This window comes from Myotis yumanensis, unplaced genomic scaffold (assembly GCF_028538775.1).
Source record: "Myotis yumanensis isolate MYYU_CA2020_CCGP unplaced genomic scaffold, mMyoYum1.0.hap1 SCAF_4, whole genome shotgun sequence".
Taxonomy (NCBI): domain Eukaryota; kingdom Metazoa; phylum Chordata; class Mammalia; order Chiroptera; family Vespertilionidae; genus Myotis; species Myotis yumanensis.
In genome coordinates, this window is record NW_027223755.1 from 11,872,484 (window position 1) to 11,891,850 (window position 19,367).

At 42.7% G+C, this 19,367-nt stretch overlaps 1 protein-coding gene across 3 annotated transcripts in view; it reads right to left on the reverse strand.

Moving 5' to 3' along the window:
* Window positions 1–3,447: 3,447 nt before the first annotated feature.
* SEMA5A (semaphorin 5A) overlaps window positions 3,448–19,367 on the reverse strand; it is a 394,782-nt gene continuing 378,862 nt past the window's right edge. For all 3 annotated transcript variants that reach the window (XM_070411885.1, XM_070411886.1, XM_070411888.1), the window contains exons 19-23: window positions 18,582–18,752; window positions 16,925–17,080; window positions 15,512–15,559; window positions 10,475–10,686; window positions 3,448–8,976 (exon numbers count right to left, since the gene is read on the reverse strand). In XM_070411885.1, coding sequence (XP_070267986.1) covers window positions 8,857–8,976; window positions 10,475–10,686; window positions 15,512–15,559; window positions 16,925–17,080; window positions 18,582–18,752 — 707 coding nt within the window. In that variant the 3' untranslated portion in view covers window positions 3,448–8,856. The remainder of the gene's footprint in view (window positions 8,977–10,474; window positions 10,687–15,511; window positions 15,560–16,924; window positions 17,081–18,581; window positions 18,753–19,367) is intronic.

Genomic DNA, 19,367 nt, shown 5'->3' on the forward strand with positions numbered 1-19,367 from the left:
AAGGTATATGCCCTTGACCAGAATCAAACCTGGGACCCTTCAGTCCGCAGGCTGATGCTCTATCTACTGAGCAAAACCAGCTAGGGCTGAGCATCCTTGTTTGAAACTGAAATGCACAGGGGAAACTTTCTTCCCTGCTGAGTTACAGGAAAGCACATGGTGTGAAGGTAGCCCCATCTAATAAGCTCCTCATATCACTTTGCTGAAATAAAGAGGTGTGAAGAAATGGTCTTCCTTCTTTCCTTCTACAGGACCCAGTGGGAAGCTGGAGTCCCCCACCTATGAATTAATCCATCAATTTTTACTGTTCTCTCAGAATAGATCAATGTCTCCCTGGTGTTCTTACATAAACACATAATGAATTATGAGCTCCTGTCATCATCTTGAATCCCAAACTGCCCCCATGACAAAGCTCTGCCCGAGGTTGACTCTCCACAGTGGCTTCTGGAATGTGAAAGGATTAGTCCTGGGATCCTCAGTGATGCTTGTAATCCCCATCCCCACCCTCAACAGGGCAATAACAGCACTGTGAACAGTTCCCCTGTATTTAAGCAATGAAATTCTTCCAGAACATGAAAACAAAAAAAGCTCATATTTTTCCTTGTCATGATGCACAATCATGCAGCACAGATCTGCTCTCTGCTTTGTTGATAAAATATACTTGGTGCAGCCTGTCGACTTTTATTGATGACATCTCTTTATTTCAGCACTCCCTGTTCTCTCTAACACTCCAAACCCATGTCAAGTGCAGCAGAGCTCCATGAACTTGGGTATAACCCAGGGAGAGGCATGTACCCTTACATTTCCTTAATCTAGCTGGAAGATCAATCTTGTCCATAGGCAACTATGGTAAGAACAAGACAGTGCCCAACACAGATCATGACAAATGGGTGACTGTGGCTTCATGCAGCTCAGGGCACTTCATATTCTTTGCCCAGCTAAACTGGGAGCAGGGAATCTTAGGGACTTGAGTGACACTTGGAGAAAAGAGACAGCCACCCTCAACAGGGCATCCTTGTTTGAAACTGAAATGTACAGGGGAAACACATAGGCTGCTGAGTGTGTATTTGTCCTAATATTCAGAAGACCTTACCCATCTCCACTGGAATTTTTATAAACTTCTGTTTTAACAAAATATTTAGTTTAGGAACACTATGCATTTGTGGTAGAACTTCCTGGATGGCAAAGCATTCAGTATTGCAAATTTTCAGTAAATATATTTTATTCCCTTACATACAATCTGCATCCCTGTGTGCAGAGAGGACAGCATGGAAAAGAGGCCTTAATATCAACTGGTCACAATATTTCACAGGTGATAGAAGATCAATGAAGACCAGCTTTTCCAAGAAAAATAGTTTTCCTGTTCAAGATATCTAATCATTAAAGGGAGAATCCAATGCAATGTAGCAAACGACAAAAATTGGGCAATATTTTGTCTAATGAATCCATTTGTGAGTTACATGTGTTAACCTGATTTTTGCTTCAGGTTGTTAAAATTATGTAAACAACAATGCCCAGTTATGGTCCTGCACATGTAGGATTAAGGCACACCTGCACTTTTCCCCTAAATCCCATCCTCTCCATTGTTCCCAAGCATCTTATTCTTGTCTTTTCATTAGCCACATTAAATTTGGCAAGGTGGGTGAGCTGTCACCCCTCAGGGTACTAAAAACACAATCAAAGGACATTTCCATCTGGGTTGCATAACATCTCATTGTCTCACAAAGGATGACCTTCCACATTTCCTTCTACAGCTGAACAATAAGGTTCATTGTGACCTAGGTCCCATTTCAATTTCATTGCACTGTTGAAACTTATTGTCTGAACAGCTTTCAGAAAATAACCTGCTAAATTGTAAAGTTAACAGTGATGGGTTTTGAGACAAACAAGACAGTTGGCTATTTTCTAGCACTGAGAGATCACCCCTATGTCCTGACCTCCGGATTTAGCAATTTGACATTTGCTGATGGGCAACAATCCATCCTTAATAAATCTCCAGTCCTTGCCCACCGGGCCTTTCATTCTCTCAACCTACCATTACTTTATGTTTTTATATAGTTTTATTTTAAATTCTGGCCTCTATAGTAAATGCTTTTCAACCTTTTGCTCAATTGAAAATTATATATACATATATATGAAATTATATACATGTTTATATATACACTAGAGGCCCAGTGCATGAAAATTCATGCACTGGAAGGCGGGGGGGTGGTCCCTCAGCCCAGTCTGCTCACAGTCCAGGAGCCCTCAGGGGCAGGAGGCAACCCTGCCATCAGGGGAAGGCAACGCCCTCCCCTCATCACACCTCTGCTGCTGCCACTGCCAGCAGTGTAAGCCTCGGCCGTCCCTGGTTACCTGAGCCTCGGGCGGCCCTGGGCAGCTGGGCAGCTGCCATCTGAGGCTTGTCTGGGCCTCAGGCCTTCCCTGGGCAACTGGGCAGCCAACGCCCAAGGCTTGCCTGCACCTTGGGCTGGTCCTGGGCAGCTGGAGGGCTGAGGGCAGGTCCAGCTGCACTGTGTGCCTGCCCCTCCCCCCCGCCCCCCCGAGCAGGGCTGAAAGGACTGGGGGACTCTGGCGGAGCTGAGGGGACTGGGCACCGCTAGCTTGTGGCTATGGGCGCTGCCATCTTTGTGACGGTGTGATGCTCAATTTGCCTATTCCATCTTTATTAGATAGGATACATATGCATATATTGGATGTAATTGTAGATATTGGAGAGAGAGAGAGAGAGCATGAATACTGAAATTAGATCTCAATAGTTTTCCTCAGCCAGGCATCTTTTTAGCTGGGTCCATGCTGACTGATAGAGGTTTATTCTACAAAAAACTTGTTTTATGCAAAGAATGAAATATGGTGTGTAGGAGAGATGAGCATAATAAAACTTTACAGTTCAATCATCAACAGTATGTGATACCAGCTACTTATAAATTAAAAACCTGATTGGCACCTGGCTGGCGTGGCTCAGTGGTTGAGCATTGACCTATGAACCAGGAGGTCAGGGTTCAATTCCCGGTCAGGGCACATGCCCAGGTTGCGGGCTAGATCCCCAGTGCAGAGTGTGCGAAAGGCAGCCAATCAATGATTCTCTTTCATCATTGATGTTTCTATCTCTCTCTTCCTCTCCCTTTCTTTCTGGTAAAAATTTTAAAAAATTATTAAAAAAATAAAAACCTGATTGGCTTTCCTTGCCACATAATTTTTATTGTCCATAGAAATATTTCTGAAAGTTCTTTACTTCACAGAATCATGAAGCTGGTTGGCCCTGTATTTGCCACCACTTGAGAGGCTTCAGGGTCTGAAGAACCAACAGGAGCATATTCTGGGGTTTACCCAGGTGGTCATCCAGTCTCACTCTGCTGAAGCGCTCTCCTTTGAGTAGTGCTTGCTCCTTAGCACGTCTAGGGACGCAGGGGACTTTGACGCTATGCAAAGAAAAATGCCACTAACTTGTTTCCTAAATGGTAGGATTTATTTCACTGCTCACATACAATTGAATGAGACAAACTATTTACATAACACCTAAGTACAAAAAATATAATACAATTTATACTGTACATAATCAAGATTCCCTTATTTTGTCCCAGACAGAGGTGAGGAGGGGGTTACTATGAAACAAAGATCGTTGCACTGTTAGCAGTACTTTTAATCATTCTTAATGAACTTGTTTTTTAAAAAGATGAGTAAGTTTGGGTTATAGGAATTGGCAATTTACCAAGAGCAGTGAATGAGCATGGCATTTTCACTTCTGTAGCAACTGCTCATTTAAACTTATGTTGTTTTCTTCAAAGTTGAGGCTGGAGAATGTGAGTTGGTTTCTGCTGACTAGTTGGGTAGCCCCCTGCCCACCCCTTCCTTCTCTAAACTCCCATAATTGATCCAATGAAATAGGCAATGAGTTCCCTGCCTGGGCGGCCACAATTGGTGTCTTCAACTGATTTTTTGAAAGCAATGCATCTGTCAAGTTTCATTAAATGACTCTCTTAAGTATCAACCTGGACAGCTCTTAAGGGAGCATTTAAGACCAGTGAATTGATGAACAGGAAAGGCAAAATTGAAGACCATTGGAAATTTGTATTTCGCATTGAATGTAAGATCTGAAAGAAAAGTGTGGCATGTTCACTGGCCCTGTGAGGAAATAGTCAGCAATTCCCAAACATTCCAACAAGGCAACCAAATTCCATCTCCTCACGCAAATGAAGGGAAGGCGATGCTACTTCATTCTAAAAAAGTTCCACCATGATTCATATATAGATGGCCTTTTAAAAAATGAAACAATCTCAAATAACTTTATTTTGTATCATAAAACAGAAAATGCAAATTAATAGAGAATGAGGCTTTTAACATTTCATAACATTTTCCAAAGTCACGTCAAATGGCATAACGCGTGTTTTGTTACACACCTTTGAAGACTCCTACACTGGACAAAGTTTGTGCATTTTCTCTGCTGATGCTCTATGGTGGTGTTTGGTGGTGAATGTAGGTGCTTGGATTAAAGGTTCAGACTGTGCTTTCTTTCAAAGTGTGGAAGTTCAAGTTTGATTTTGGCCAATAGTCATGGTATAGAGGAAAAGCAATCAACTGCAGCAGATAAAACACCATTAATTTCTTAACCTAAATTAAGAGGGACAACTATGTGAACTTGTGAAGCAGTTTTGACAATGACAAGGAAGGAAGGAAGGAAGGAAGGAAGGAAGGAAGGAAGGAAGGAAGGAAGGAAGGAAGGAAGGAAGGAAAGAAGACAGCAGGCAATATTCTAGGTGGTTCTCATTCCACTCACCTTATCTGTGGCAACTGTCACCAGCCAGTGTCTGTTTTCCTATCTCTATGGACTTCCCTGAAGGACAATAACAAATATCTGTATCTTCTCTAGGCATCACATGAACATTCCTACTTCAGGGCAAATGCTAAGGTGTTTTCTGGAGGATGTAAGAGTTAAGTGATGTCCGTTTCTGGATGCTGAGGCCGGGTCCACCTAAATTCTGAACACACCCTGGCACCTACTCTGGTGCCACACCTCAGCGGGGGTGAAAATCCATCTGAAGATGATGTGCTTCTTAGTCATTTTCTGTTCCTGAGTTCAAAGAGGCACAGAAGAATGAGTTTCTTCAGAGAACAGCCGATCAATCATCTGCTTTGAACTGGAACCAATAATATCAGATGGAATAATAAATCGTTTTAAACAAGGCACTGGCAACTTTCTATAGGAAATGAAACTATCTGAACTTGCCCAGGATGGCTAGCAATGCTCTCTTCTAGATCATGGCTGAATAGCTTGAATTTTCCAGAATCCAGGCATTGCTCCAAGCTTGTATTTATCTAACGTGTGAACCATTTGAACTACTGTTCATCTAATATTTGGACGCGCTGGAATTTAATTGCCAACAAGTTGAGAAAGAACATTGTCATGTTTGAAATACTGGCCTCATATTTCTAACTAAATGTGGTGGAATGAATTTTATTCCCCCGCCCCCAAAAGTTGTTGGTTTAAAGGATGCCATAGAGTGGTTTTCTATCTCTACTTTTCTTCTTCCCGGTTCTTGACCGGCTACCATCATCATGCCACAAGTTAACATGTTTCCTTAGATGAGAACTGGTTCTGACTCTGGTCATGGGTAAGAAGCTTGATTGCTTTCTCCGGCAAAACTAACATGACCTTCTGAAGATGCTGTGTGAGACAGCTTTCACTAGGAGCAGCACGCTTTGTGTCAGGCTCTGGATTTGGTTTTGATGATGCAGTCCCTTGGCAGAGTGAAACTTTATTTCCAAATGAGAACAGGTCTCCATTTCTGATGCTTCTGTAGCATGTACCAACATAAGACTGTTGAATAAAACTTTGATCCACCTGCTCCAAAAAATATGTATGATGCACCTGTAACATACGTCCTTAAAAAAAGGGAGTATGGAAATTTTGTTTTTCTCTTTCCTGTAAAATGTTGGAGCACTGTAGATGATTACTAGTCTGGTCTAGAGAAAGGAATGCTGCTGGGAACCACTTGCAAAGAATTTAAATGAGACTAAAGTCGTTTCCTAAGGAAAACCAGCCAAACTTTAACTGTATCCAGAAATAACCCACAAAATTAACCTGTGATTAATGTCAGTTGACATCAGGTTCCTTTAGTGGGATTAAATTGCCTGGTCGAGCATAAAGTATTAATTTATAACTGTGCTTCTTGTAGTAAAAGGAAAAAGGAGAGGAAAGAGAGAACAAAAAAAGTCACACAGAAATGAAAAAATGTGACAAGTGTCCCCAGAGGTTTTGGCAGGAATCCCAAACGTCCCAGCTGAAAGAAGGGCTGCTGTGTGAAGGAGGTCCCAGTAGAAGTGGCAGGCGCCCCTGTGAAAGCCCACACATGAGGGCTCCTGCCATGAGGTGGGGTGTGGAGGTGGCACATTAGCAAGAGCTCAACAGTGGCAGAAAAGCAGCTGGTTAAAATGCTTATATTATAGCTGAAAGGATTCTAAACCAATCGAAACCTGTTAAGTAAGAAGAAAAAGAGAGAAGAAAGATACAAAGAGAAAGAGAGAGAAGCCAAAAAAGCCAGAATAATTTTCCTTTGAATAGAATGTTAGGGAACACATATGAGGTGATTTATTTGCAGTGATAAACAAAAAGATTTATGTAATTAACAACAAGAAAATTCTGATGTGGATGAAGGGTGTTTCCCCCAATCATTGTAGAAGATTGATTAAAGACCCATTTTGATGTCATTTAGAAAGCATTTCCAGCGATGCTTTTTTGAAATATTAGTTTCCTCTTTCCTCAGGGAAATAGAATGACCTTTTCAGTTTAGGAAATATCAGGGAGGGGGTGGAATTCAAAATAGCAGATAGCATGATACACAGTGAGAATATTTTCCTTACAGGAGAGTGATGATATGAGTTGAAGAATCCAGTGAAAATATAATCCAGGAACAATTGGGAACCATCTGGCTACATCGCACCTCTGGATGCAATGTAGAGACAGAACAATTCTACACAGCACAGAAGGAATACATGGGATGCAACCTGAACTCCCCACAGCAAAGACCTGGAATGCCATTCATTTGCAAATCTACCAGGCCTCCCAGAGCCCACAGGGCATTTACATTTTTATTTTAGAGTCATTTTTTCAAATTTGGAGATATGAGAATATTTTGAATTCAATTATTACTGAACATAAGATTCTCCCAACACTTTATGAAACTGTTTCTTCAAATCAGGTAGGGTAAAAATACACATATGCTAATAAGTCTATGTTCCTCAATGCCCACACTATATAGTTTCACAGATCTGAAGGTTCATTGATCAATGAGAACATATTTCAATGTCCACCCACACCTTTATCGCAATGCCCCAAGGCATTCGATGATGACTTTCAATCTTGTTCTTACTTTCAGTAATTATTCAACCAACTGTCATGTGTTATGCATCAGTTGTTGGTGAATAATTTATCCTCTTTTTTTTTTTTCTTACTGAGGACCACTCTGAATTGTACAGCACTCTAAAATGCTCAGAACCGCAAGGATCATTAACAACCTCACATCCAAATACCCTAATTTCTCAAGGTCTATCTTGAAATGTGGCCTCCATGCAGGGAGAAGTGGGAGTTAGTGGATGGGAAGGCAACACTAGATTAAAACCAAAAGGCACCAGAGCTAAACATCTCCCCCTCACTTGACCCGGAGGCAGCAATGACAGCTGGGAATTTGGGGAGCAGTTCACTATGTACAGCAATGGGTGGCAGAAAGCGAGCTTTACATATAATTAATGCTCTTGGTAGGGGCATGTCACCACAATTAGTTCTATCAATACTGGGAAATAAAAGTTGACTTTCAATAAATGTTAGTTCTCTCAATACTGTCCATAACATGGAAAATTTTAAAAAGTTGTTTTCAATCATATTTCAGTACTTTCAATACTTTCTTCAGTGTCATCATTAATGTTCAAAATTTTTTCTTTGCAGGGAGAGAGGAGGTGTGGAGTCTATCCAAATGCTGAACAAATGGTTATTTTACAGGCTCTCCAGGACGTTACAATGGACCAGACAGGTGGGTACCCAGGCCAACTGTGCAGCCAGGAAATCCTGGAATGCCATGAAATCCAAAGTCAGAATAAGGCTAGTTTCGCAGCAACCTGCAGAACAATTTCCCCTTCATCGTGTCTGTGCCTCCCCGAGTGGTAACAGGAAATTTATGAAGACAGAGGGTGGAATGTCTCAGACCTCATATAACCGCCTCTGCAGATGCAAGCCAGGTTGCATCCTGAGCTTCCTCAGGCAAGAATCATTCCATGTCCAAACACACAAGTTGCTTCTAAGAATTCCACAGTATTCTCCAGATTGAGAAGATGGGAGATCCATGGTGAATCACTGTATGGCCACATTCATATTCTTCATTTTAGCAATCCTATGGACTTAAGCACTATTTGTGTGTGTATATGTGTATGTGTGTGTGTCTAGGGGTATTCTCAAATAAAGTGAACTATTTTCTTGAATTAAAACATCATGAATATGTATGCTCAAAAGCAAGAAGAGGTTCCTATTTCTAAAGACTCCTTCCAATGTAGGCGATGCATTTTTTAAAAAGCTCAAGGAAACAATTGACTTGTTAGAAAAATGGACTGAACACAATAAAAAAAAAATAACTCCACACCATGGCTCATTCAACAAGTATTGTAGACCAGATTTTCACATTGTTGTATTTAGACTTTTGTTGCTTTTAAGGACATCTATTTTGGGCAGCAATGGGACACTCCTGGCTTGAAATGCACTTGAAATGTATCCAAACTTCATTTCTGAAGTCTCCAAAACATGGGAAGTCATGGAGCACAGGCCTCAAGGAACCAGGGAATTACAAGAAGCCAAAAATATAAGAGTTATTAGTACTCATCATAATTATTGAGATCTGTAAAGTAGGCGTTAGAATAAGTCTTCCCAGTGAGATGCGGGTTGAAGTATTTGTTTCTCTCCTCTAGGATCAAGTTGTTTTTATTAAATGCCTGCAAAAGATAAAAATAAAAGATGTAAGTAGTATTTCAGGAAGAGAATGTAACTGGGAGATGGTTATGTTGAATTCACACTCTGCCCTAAGGCCCTGTTATTGGAAAATGTGTTTCCACACTCACCTGCTTCCTCACACTGTTGGCCTTACCAGGGATTTGCCTCATAACTGGAATGAAGTTGGCAAGTTTTGACATCTTCCAGCCTATTTCTGAGTTTTAGGCAGGAAGTTCCCCAGAGTTAGAAAACCTATGCCTAAACCTCAAGGAAGCCTAAAACTCTAGCGAATTCAAATGAACAAACACTTGGAGAATGCATTTAATGCTTCTAGCACTGCTCACTTAGAATGTTATCACATATAACTGAGTAGATATTTAAGCAGCTTTCTGATGACCTTGAATAGGTATAGGGATAAGACATTAAAAATGAAACTTATTTAAGTAAATGCATGGAATTTCAAATGACTTATTTTCCTTTTCTGCACTTGTTAGGTGGTGTCTACCTCAGGCATTCTGGCCACTGATGTTCTTCCTTTTTAATAGTCACTACAGGCATCTGCACTTTCAAAGAGCTGAACTACCTCAGGTGGAGGGTAGCTATTGAGAAGTCCAAAATAAAGATGAAGGATTGTAGGCTCAGGCTAACTCTCCTTCTAGAAAAAAGTTCTAGAAGGATTTATTAGTGACTAGGCAGCAGTCAATACTACATACTGCTATACCCATTTAAAGATGAAGAAACTGAGGTTCAAAGGAGTAACTAACTTGTAGTCTGACCTATGGTGCAAAATGCCTGGAATTACAACTGCATTTATTTTGCCCAGCACTGTTCAAGGCATTTCATATAAATCACCCTGTTTGATTCACAAAGGCTCAGTGAGTTTGAATAACAGCTGGTAAGTGACTCATGAACCCAGGTCTGCCAGCTCCAGTGCTGATACCCTTCCCACCCCTGCTTCCTGGGAATGAGGAGAGACTGGTCATTTACTCTTTCTGGGGAAAACACTGGGTTAATCACGCATTGGGGAAATTTAACAAAACCCATCAGCCACACAGCCCTTTACATCACACAGACCTTCACTGTGCTTGACGATTCTTTGAAGATAGTCTTATAATACTGTAACACTTTCGCCACCCTGTGATTCCTGAAAGGGTCCAGCCCTGGTCCTCATTACCACTGCCCAGTGTGTATCAGTCCTCAGCCCAGAGCTCTTATATTTGGCATGACTTCCGTGTGGCTGCAGAAGGCACAGTGGAGACAGAGCTGGACACTGGCCAATGACTTAATGTCTTCCAGCATTTTACTTGTTGCTGTTTCCATGTGCTATTTTTAACTACATTCCCAATATGAGATGCCATCTGCTCACGGGCAAAGCTAAAAAGACAGTTCATTGTGAGTGAGAGTCCGGTACCTTGAACCCACCAGTGTGCTTTGCCAATAGCCCCAGGGCCCCTGCCTTCTTTGCACATCTGGATGCTGTGGCCCCTGCCCATCCCTTACCTTGATGGCCTCCACCGAGTCATACTTGTCCAGTTTGTTGATGTGGTTAGTGATGCTGGTGTTGAGCGGGGCGGGCGCGATGGGGTGGATGACGGTGGCATCGTGGGATTGCTGCTGGTACCGCTGGCAGTATGTGTAGATGAGGAGCGTGAGAAGGCAGCCCAGGATGGAGCTGCTCAGCCCCACAGCGACCATGTGGAACATGTTGAACTCTGGGAAGACAGCATCGAAAGTGATGCTACACTGGAAAGGAACATGCTACCCAACAGCTCAGTGCTTTGGTGAAAAGAGAACGATGAAATGGAAAGCCCCATATCCATTCAAAATTAAAGACATATGCCAATTCCTTCGAAATAGCACGGCCACCAAAACACTTCTCCAAAGCAAGCACAGTATATTTTAAGTTAATGCATCGTAATCAAGACTTTTGGAGGTCACCTTCACACACTAGCAGAAGCTTTTTAAAATTTTTTAATGTAAAGCTCATACAAGAATGTGCTTCGGTTTCAAGTGCAGCTCACTCTCTGGTCTATGAGGATTCTAGGAGGGTAGATATTGAGACGTCCAAAACATACCCTCCAGGCTCCTTGACAGGCTGGTCCCTTCCACAAAGGGAGAATGCGTTCACTGCTTCTAGCATGGCTCGCCTGCAAGCCAGACTCTCTCTCCCCTTCCCTTTATTTCACTTTACTTAAAAATGCGTTCCACTTACATAATGCTGATGTTTTCATTATATGTTTATTATGAATAGAAACACATTATATAACATCAGAAAGTGTAAAAGGGAATATAAACATACTAAATCTTTTTCTTTCCTAGGGACTAACACACCCACTTTCTGGTGTGCTATTTCCGATGTCCTCTGCACACTTCTGTGTGTGTGTGTGTGTGTGTGTGCGCGCGTGCACATGCACACGCACATATGCATGTGTGCACACCCATACATATTATCCTGGGTACCAGTTTTTTTCACTTACATTGTATTTTGGAGATGTTATAAAGAAAATAGAAATCTTACAAAGAAATAAAGGATTTGTGTCAAAGGAATAACATATGTTCTTTTAATGGTCATGAAATGACCCTCTTTTTACATTTTTTTTCTGTTTGATAGACTCTGACTTATTTTCCTTGAATTAGGAGTACAAAGCATTGGCAAAGTGAGTGGGCATGGATTTATGACTGTGACATAGCACTGGCTTGAGTGACCTCAAGGTAACATAAGCAAGACCTGTATGAAGTCTGAGACACAACAACAACAAAACAGATATTCATGGTGTGTTTGTAAAACACTTTACAATGAAAGTTTCAAGCCTTTCAGAGACTGCAGACAACATGTGGGCAGAGCTGGTGAAGCTGGGCTTAGGGAAAATTAGGCAAAGCAAAACCAACCTGCCTTTTTCTGCTGTGTTGGCCCCATGTGGCTAGCCAGTCGCTTGTGGATTTACATGTTTCCCCTGCTTTCCCCCAGAGTGTCCCTTCCATTGGCCACCAAAGGGTGCATTGCCACCCAAGCTCAACACCTCCCCTTCCCTGTCTGTCCACAGGGCCCCAAATGGAACTAGTGGCGATGCCTGCTGGGCACCACTGTCAATTCCAGGTGGGTCTGCAGAGCTGCAACTCGAAGCCCTCAGGGTGCTCAGAGAGAGGAGACCCACAGGTCTGCCCCTCACATCCAGGTGCTGGAGTACTGGCACCTTTACCACCCAGGCTCCCCACCAAGGATATTTCGAGCAGACTTCACCTCACCTACGATATGCAGTAGACGCTGAGTACCTCTCGCCTGTCCCCAAGCCCTGACTTCTCCCTCCAAGCTGTTCCCAGGCTCCTGAGAGATGGATCCTTTTCCCCGGGGGGACGGACACTGTGCTGAGGCTGCCTACTCGGTTGTCTGTGAGCACAGCTAACAGGCTCCTACCTGAACTGAGACTCCAAAGACATAACCTCAGTTTTCCATCCACCTTAGTTTTCCACTTCTTGGTTATTTGGCCAATGGTTTGACAAGGTAAAAGGACTTCATTAATCTTTGGCTTTTCCTGATTTTGTCTGGGACAGTTGGATAAGCACCAAGGACGCTCCCCTAAGCGCCCACTATAGGTGTTGCTGTAACATGGGAGCTGTGGGTTTCACAGTGTTGTCATTGCTTCATACTTTAGGGTTCAGACTCCCTGGGGTCGGTGCCAGATTTGGATGTAAGTACTTTCTGCCGCACGGATAGCATATTTTATTATAACACATGGAAGATGTAGGGCTCCATCCGTATGCAGATACTTCATCGTTAATCAAATGAATCATTCCCATAGGTGCCCAGGGAAGGCTGGGGCCGCTGACATCTTTATGACGATTATACAGTCTGTGTGTCACAGGCAACTAAAAATAGCTCTCTAAGATGAAACATTTCAAAAGACTCACATTTTTCTGCAGAAAGGAAAAATAGTGCCTATTAAATCTCTTGAATTTGCTTAGTTTGACTCTCTGCTTTGAATATGCTTTTTTTGGCTGGGATTTTTGGTCAGCAAAGCCGGAATAGAAACCAATTACCCAGTTGATTCAACTGCCTGATTTCCTGTGCAAAATGTGATTGATTTTTGCAACACACTAAAAAAAGACAACAATGTTATCTCCCTAAACATCCTTGCAACGTTATTGTTTTTATATATCAGCCCAACAATCAAATCCATTTGACCTCTTACCCAACTATTCTGGTATGTCAATGTCAGCAGCCTAAAAACTTCGTTTTGGGAAGATTTCAACCAAAAAACTTGTATGCATATAACCCATGGACACAGACAATAGGGTGGTGAAGGCCCGGGGTGGGGTGGGGGGGCGAGAAGGGGTCGATGAGGGGAGAAAAGGGGACATATGTAATACTTTCAACAATATTTTTTTTAAAAAAACTTAGTTTTGAATAGTGCAGAGTAATTAAAGTTTCTATGATTTAATCAATAGCACCTCAAATCTTGATTCTAGGCAGCCATTTGGCACACCTGGCTCAGACACATAGAAACAGCATTTTAGGACACGGATGGGCATTGCATGATGTTCTCCTGTATATTAAAAGCCTTGGAAGGACTCCTCTCCCTTTACCCCGAGATGGCCAGTGAAGGAAAGTGGTTTTCAAGCTTGTGGCTGATGAGCACCGACTGCCAAATATGCAGAGACATCAGCTGGTCCAATCCCTACAAATGCCACCCACTTTGGACTTTCACTGCCTCTGAGGGCAGCAGACATCCCTGGACCGTGGGTGTTGTCCAAGAGTGTCACCTGACCAGGGCTGTTGTGGCTCCAGTCCCCAGACACAATCCTCCTGGACCCTTTCCTCTGGTGCTCCAAGTTTCGAGTTCACTGCGACCCCAGTGCCTAGATCTGACCTGGGCTCCACGCCTGACTGCCTGTGTGAATGTGAACTTCAACCATGGGTCTCATGTCTCTGACCCTCACAATCCATACGTATAAAATGCAGATAAAAACCCATGGCTGATAATTTTCTACAATTCCCTACACCAAAATCTCTGAAAAGTGATTTCTCATCACTTACCTGGCAACAAAGCATGACCTTCCCTGGCCTGTTTGCTGCAGAACTGACCAGAACTGCCAGGAGAAACGTTAGCATATTCAGTTCACCCACGTGTCACCGCAGCATCATTAAAGGAACCAGTTATGAAGTTGGCCCCAGACCCTGCAGGGCATTATGTAATATCCAGTACATGCCCGATATGACCCATCTACATTCTGAAAAGAGTTCAATTCCAAAACCTTTCCCTATTTCCAATTCTTCTTTTACATAAAGAATTGTGGACTTCGGCACCTACAAGAATGTTCTTTGTGAGGATCAAATAGGATCCTTCTTGTCATTTAATACAGTGTCTGGCATGGAGTGGCTGATCTCAAAATATTAAGGAATTCTCAGGATTAGTTTTATTTAAAGTGGCATATATTCATCTTCCAGCTGGATCCCAAGTTAGTGACTGCCAGTCTGTGGACTCAATGACAGACATTGTCCCTCTGAGGATATGACTGTCTGCTCCAGGGGGCTCTTTCAGTCCACTCATAAAACTGGCACAGAGTGGGTGGGTACTCAGCAAAGATCACTGAATGAATGGGTTACCAGATGGCTGACTAAGCAGAAAGGATGTAACAGATAGCAAACTCTTATTAAATGTAATTAATAATGGTAAGTACATTCCTAAAATATGCATAGAAACTCCAGATTCCACCTGAGCATAAGCTGAGCTGCCTGGGACTCCCCTGGTGGGTGGACTACAGTAAGGGTGGTTATTAATAGGTCTTCAGTCTATGAATACACCCATAGGACAAGAAAGACTGTTGGTGTTGATTGGCAAAGGTGGACAGGGACTGGGCTTGGATATACAGACAGTCAACCCCTCCCTTCCAGACAAGATAGTCATACACGGTAAAGTCTGAATTCATCACAGACTTGAACCAGAGAATGTTGATATTTGTCATTCAGGGTTCCGGGAAGTTTAAAATGTTCCTCTAGAGATATACCAGTAGAACCTTATGCCCCCTTACAATTTTGTCATTCTATCAGTCTAAAGATTTGAGGTTGGCTGCCAGGATTTATAAATATAAACAAACTGCTGGAATACTGTTTTACTCATGGGAACTCTAATATCTATATTTAGTACCTATACAGTATTCAGATATAAAGATCATGGATTCGTAAAGCTTAACATTCACCAGTCACCGGAAGGGCTTATTAAACCACAGAGTGCCCAGTCCCACTCAAACAGGCTCTAGTTCTGCAGCTCAAGGTGGGGCCTGAGAATCTATATTTCTCTCAAGTCCCAAGTGATGCTGGTGGTGCTGATCTGGGGACCCCACTTGAGAACCACTAATCCAGATGTCAAACGCTGACTCTTAGCATGTATACTACCGAAGCAGAAGGTGCTTGGGATCCAGGACTTTCTCCAGTCTGTTTTGTTTTTTTGCCAACAGCAGAAACATAGAAACATCATTTGGCCAAAGAGCAGAAAATATCAGAAATCAATTAGACTGTAGTTAAAAGGAAGAACTTACCCCCACACCTTTTCTCTTCTACGCTACTAGATCTTGCCACGGATACTTCTGGAAAAAGAAAAATCCAATCACAATGTGTAAAGGGTATTGGGAGGAAATATCATATCAGTGACTCATTTACAAAATGTCCAATGATACTGAGTTTTATGTGAGTTGAAGTTCCAAAAACCTGATTTTTAAAAATTATATTTGTTCCTTGTTCGGCCAACTTGAGCTGCAGTTGGTCAAGGTCATCTTGATTGGGAAGGGGTGAGATTCATTATCAAAGATAGAAAATGCAATGGTCCCCTGAGCTACAGCCAGGGCAGTAGCTTCAAAACAAGACCAGAGAATGAGCGGATTTTCAGTTACAATACATCCTGCCAGCTGTGGAACCCCATAGTGCTGGCCTGTGGTGTTCCTGCCTCAGATCTTTTGTTTCATCAAAGCTGGGTTGTCACATTCCCTGCAGAGGTGACGGATCCACCAGAGCTCCAAGGAAATGGCCAGAACAAATAAGTCCCTGTTCAGAGCCCACTGATGCTCTGTTATGCCACAATGGGAGACACCATTGTGAGAAGAAATCCACCTACACAATGAAACACCATTTCAGGATGCCAGAAACCTTATTCTCTCCATATTGATTTTTCCTTAGATACCAAGAATTAAAAATATATCTATAATTTAAAAGGGAAACAACAACAATAAACATTGCAACTTTATACCACACGTGACTGAAGTGCCCTACAAGGCTAAAGCTTATACTTTTCTCTAAAACATTATCTCTTCCATAAATGGAGGAAGATAAGCTATTACCTAATATTGCCTTGTAAGAGGTTGGTCTCTGCTTTGGTCCACATCTCAGTCCTAACCCACACAGTAGGCATGTGTGAAATGATATGTCAGAATATACACCAGACCTATAGTGTGCAGGTGACAGGTGACCACTTAACAACTTGATTTGACATGGAAAAGGCAGTGGCAGGAGGGCCAGTCCCCTCTTCTCCAAGATAAGAGCCATAATGGGTTCCCCTTCCCAAATACATTGTTTTCATAAAGAAAATGGTCCTTCTTCTCTGTGCAAACACATGCACACAAGCATTGACAAAACATTTTACCTAATTAAAATAACCAAATGCGCCACTTGCATTTTTTGGGCAAAATCTTCCACATGTGTTATAGTCAATAAATTGTAGAAACAACACTGTGCTTAAAAATGTCTATGGTTGAAAAAAATCTTAAAATGCATAGGCTAAATTTAAGTCTAAACTTGCAGCTACCTATAAACCTCTACTTTAATCACCCTGAAAATACAAGAGTTGGCAGAATCATCTGTTTCACCAAAAGGGAACTCAGAGAATAATTACAAGTCTAACCGATGATTCATTTCCACTTTGAATGTTGGCGGTGATCTTGCTCACACTCTGCCCTTACCTGGGATGAAATTGGAATCAAATATACATGGCCGGCTCTCCGTGGTGTTTCCAGAACACTGGCTGCCCACAGGGAACAGAAGGATACATTGGCGGGCGCGGACCTGGACTCCAGACACATCACACTCCGACCAGTCCGACCACTCCGACCAGCTCTCTGCAGTGACCAGAAGCGGGGAGAAGAGGCAGCAAGATGCACTAAGATCAATCACCCTGGAAGTACTGTCATGTTACATATATGAGTTTATGCCCTCCTATCAGCTTTAATGGGCCTGTATATAAATAAGATGTACTCCTATCTTCTTAAAAGCCCAGTAGATAAAATACACATGAGCATGAATAAAAGAACTGGTATATCATTGACCTGAAGTAATGTGCTAGAATTACATTTGCTGAAACCACATTATTTGAATGCTTTAAAGTGATTGAATTAGACGCTCAATAAGCTAATCACTGATGTCCAACTGTGCACAGGCTGTCAGTGGCAGGGGAACAAAAATCATCAAGGCAGACACTATTTCCATCAGGGAAATGCTCCTCCGCTAGGAGCAGCCCTCACAGGCTTTCCTGAGAGACTCCCACAGGCCTCAGTGCTCGGGCAAGAGAAACAGGTGCATCTACGAGAAAGCCCGGTTGCTGAGTTCCTGAGAAACCTACAATGTAAGCGTTCTCTTCTCTTATAAAAACAATTCTGCAGAATCAATATCGCAAAGTCAGGCTATGTTTTAGGCAGAATTCATCGTGTCCCGGGTTTGCTCATAAGATCAATGCACAAGTCTTGGGTGAAGGCCAAGAGTTGAGTGATAACAGGACCCTTCACCCTGAAGTGCAAGAGTTGGCAGGTTGTGTTAAATTAGCCCAGGCCTGCAGATGTGTGGCAGACAAACACTCATATTTGAAGTAAGAAGGTTACAAAAACTTAACTCTTAATATTATTTGTGAAATATTAATCAACATAAAAGTATTTTTCTATGCAGTTTGATTTTCCCCTCTTTTTAAATGCAAGCAACCTGAAGCAACCTGACTATCTTTGTAGTTCAGACATTTTGGAAATCAGACTTGTGCCTCGACCCAATGGGAAGAGAGATCCATATAAAGGGTACAATTTTCCCTTAGAAATGTGTCAGTTTTCAGAATGACTATAAGAATTTGGTTTCTAGGCACTTTTCAATATACATGGAACCTTCTAGAGAGAAATACAAGAGCAAGTTATAAAAAAAAAGTAAAATTGTTTCAAGGTCAAAGTAAAGTCTCATCTTCATTCCAAGTCATTCCATGTCAGAAGGTGCAGCTAATTCCAGATGGGGAGCCTGGGTCGCTCATCCCGTGGGCACCAGCGCCAGCCAGCCTCAGAGCTCGGTACCTCCATGCTCCCCACCCCGATTCTCAACCACACAATCTCAGATTTCATTAGCTGAGATTAATGAAATATTTTACGAAGGCTTTGTCGTAACCCATTTCAGCTACTCGTTCTGAAATTATGCCAGGTTGAGAACCATTTTATTGCAGAACATGTGTTATGAAGTCACTTCCAGGGAGGCAGGGTGGCAGATGGGTGGAAGTGTTCTCCTCTTTCAGTACCTATGATGTGGCATCATCAATTCATCGTTTCTAAGTCAGGGATAGGGGCACATTTGTCCCAAAGTCCCACCACTCACCAGGGCAGGGCTGCGTGTTGCAGAGCGCCTCCTCCGTGTGCAGCCCCAGGCAGATGTCTCCACCGTAGGCTGGGGCTGGGTTTGTGCAGGAGCGGGTCCTCATGTAGTGTCCACCGCCACACGTTGCTGAGCATTTTGACCAGGAGGACCAGCAAGACCACACGCCATCCACTGGGAAAAGACACAAAGTCAGGTTGCTTCTGAAATGCAAAGCTGACCAAACTGATGAGTCTGCAGATGGAGTGTGCAGGCAGGACCACATCCGAGAAGCCACTTGGCCACCCACAGTAGGGTGTTTGTGGGTCTTCCTGTTTGAGGAAACCTGTTTTGCATATTCCTCCCTTCACATTTTCAGTTCCTCTGATTTGTCCCTTCAAGAAATATCTCTAAACATAAGCATGAGGATGACAGAGTACAGTGTATGCAACAGAAAATAACCATCCTTGGGAATGACCTTGAACAATGTTCTGCTGTGAAGCCCCAGCATGCTCTTGCCTTTGCTAACCACTCAGTCGAGCTGGCCAGAGGAGACTTATAGCCAAGAACAGAGAGTTCCAGTCACCGCCTTCCTTACTAATGGGATTACGATTTGCTCCAGGACAGAGGGATAAAGCAAGGGTAACGGGTCCTGTGAGGAAGAACTGCGGGGATGCTCCATAGATGCAGAAATGAAACAACCAAAAGAAGTCCATACCATGCAGACTAGACGGTGTGTTTATGTGATGGACTGAACAGAGGGCCTGCTACCTGCGGCCAGACTTCAGGTTGGATATGAAGGCGAGTTTT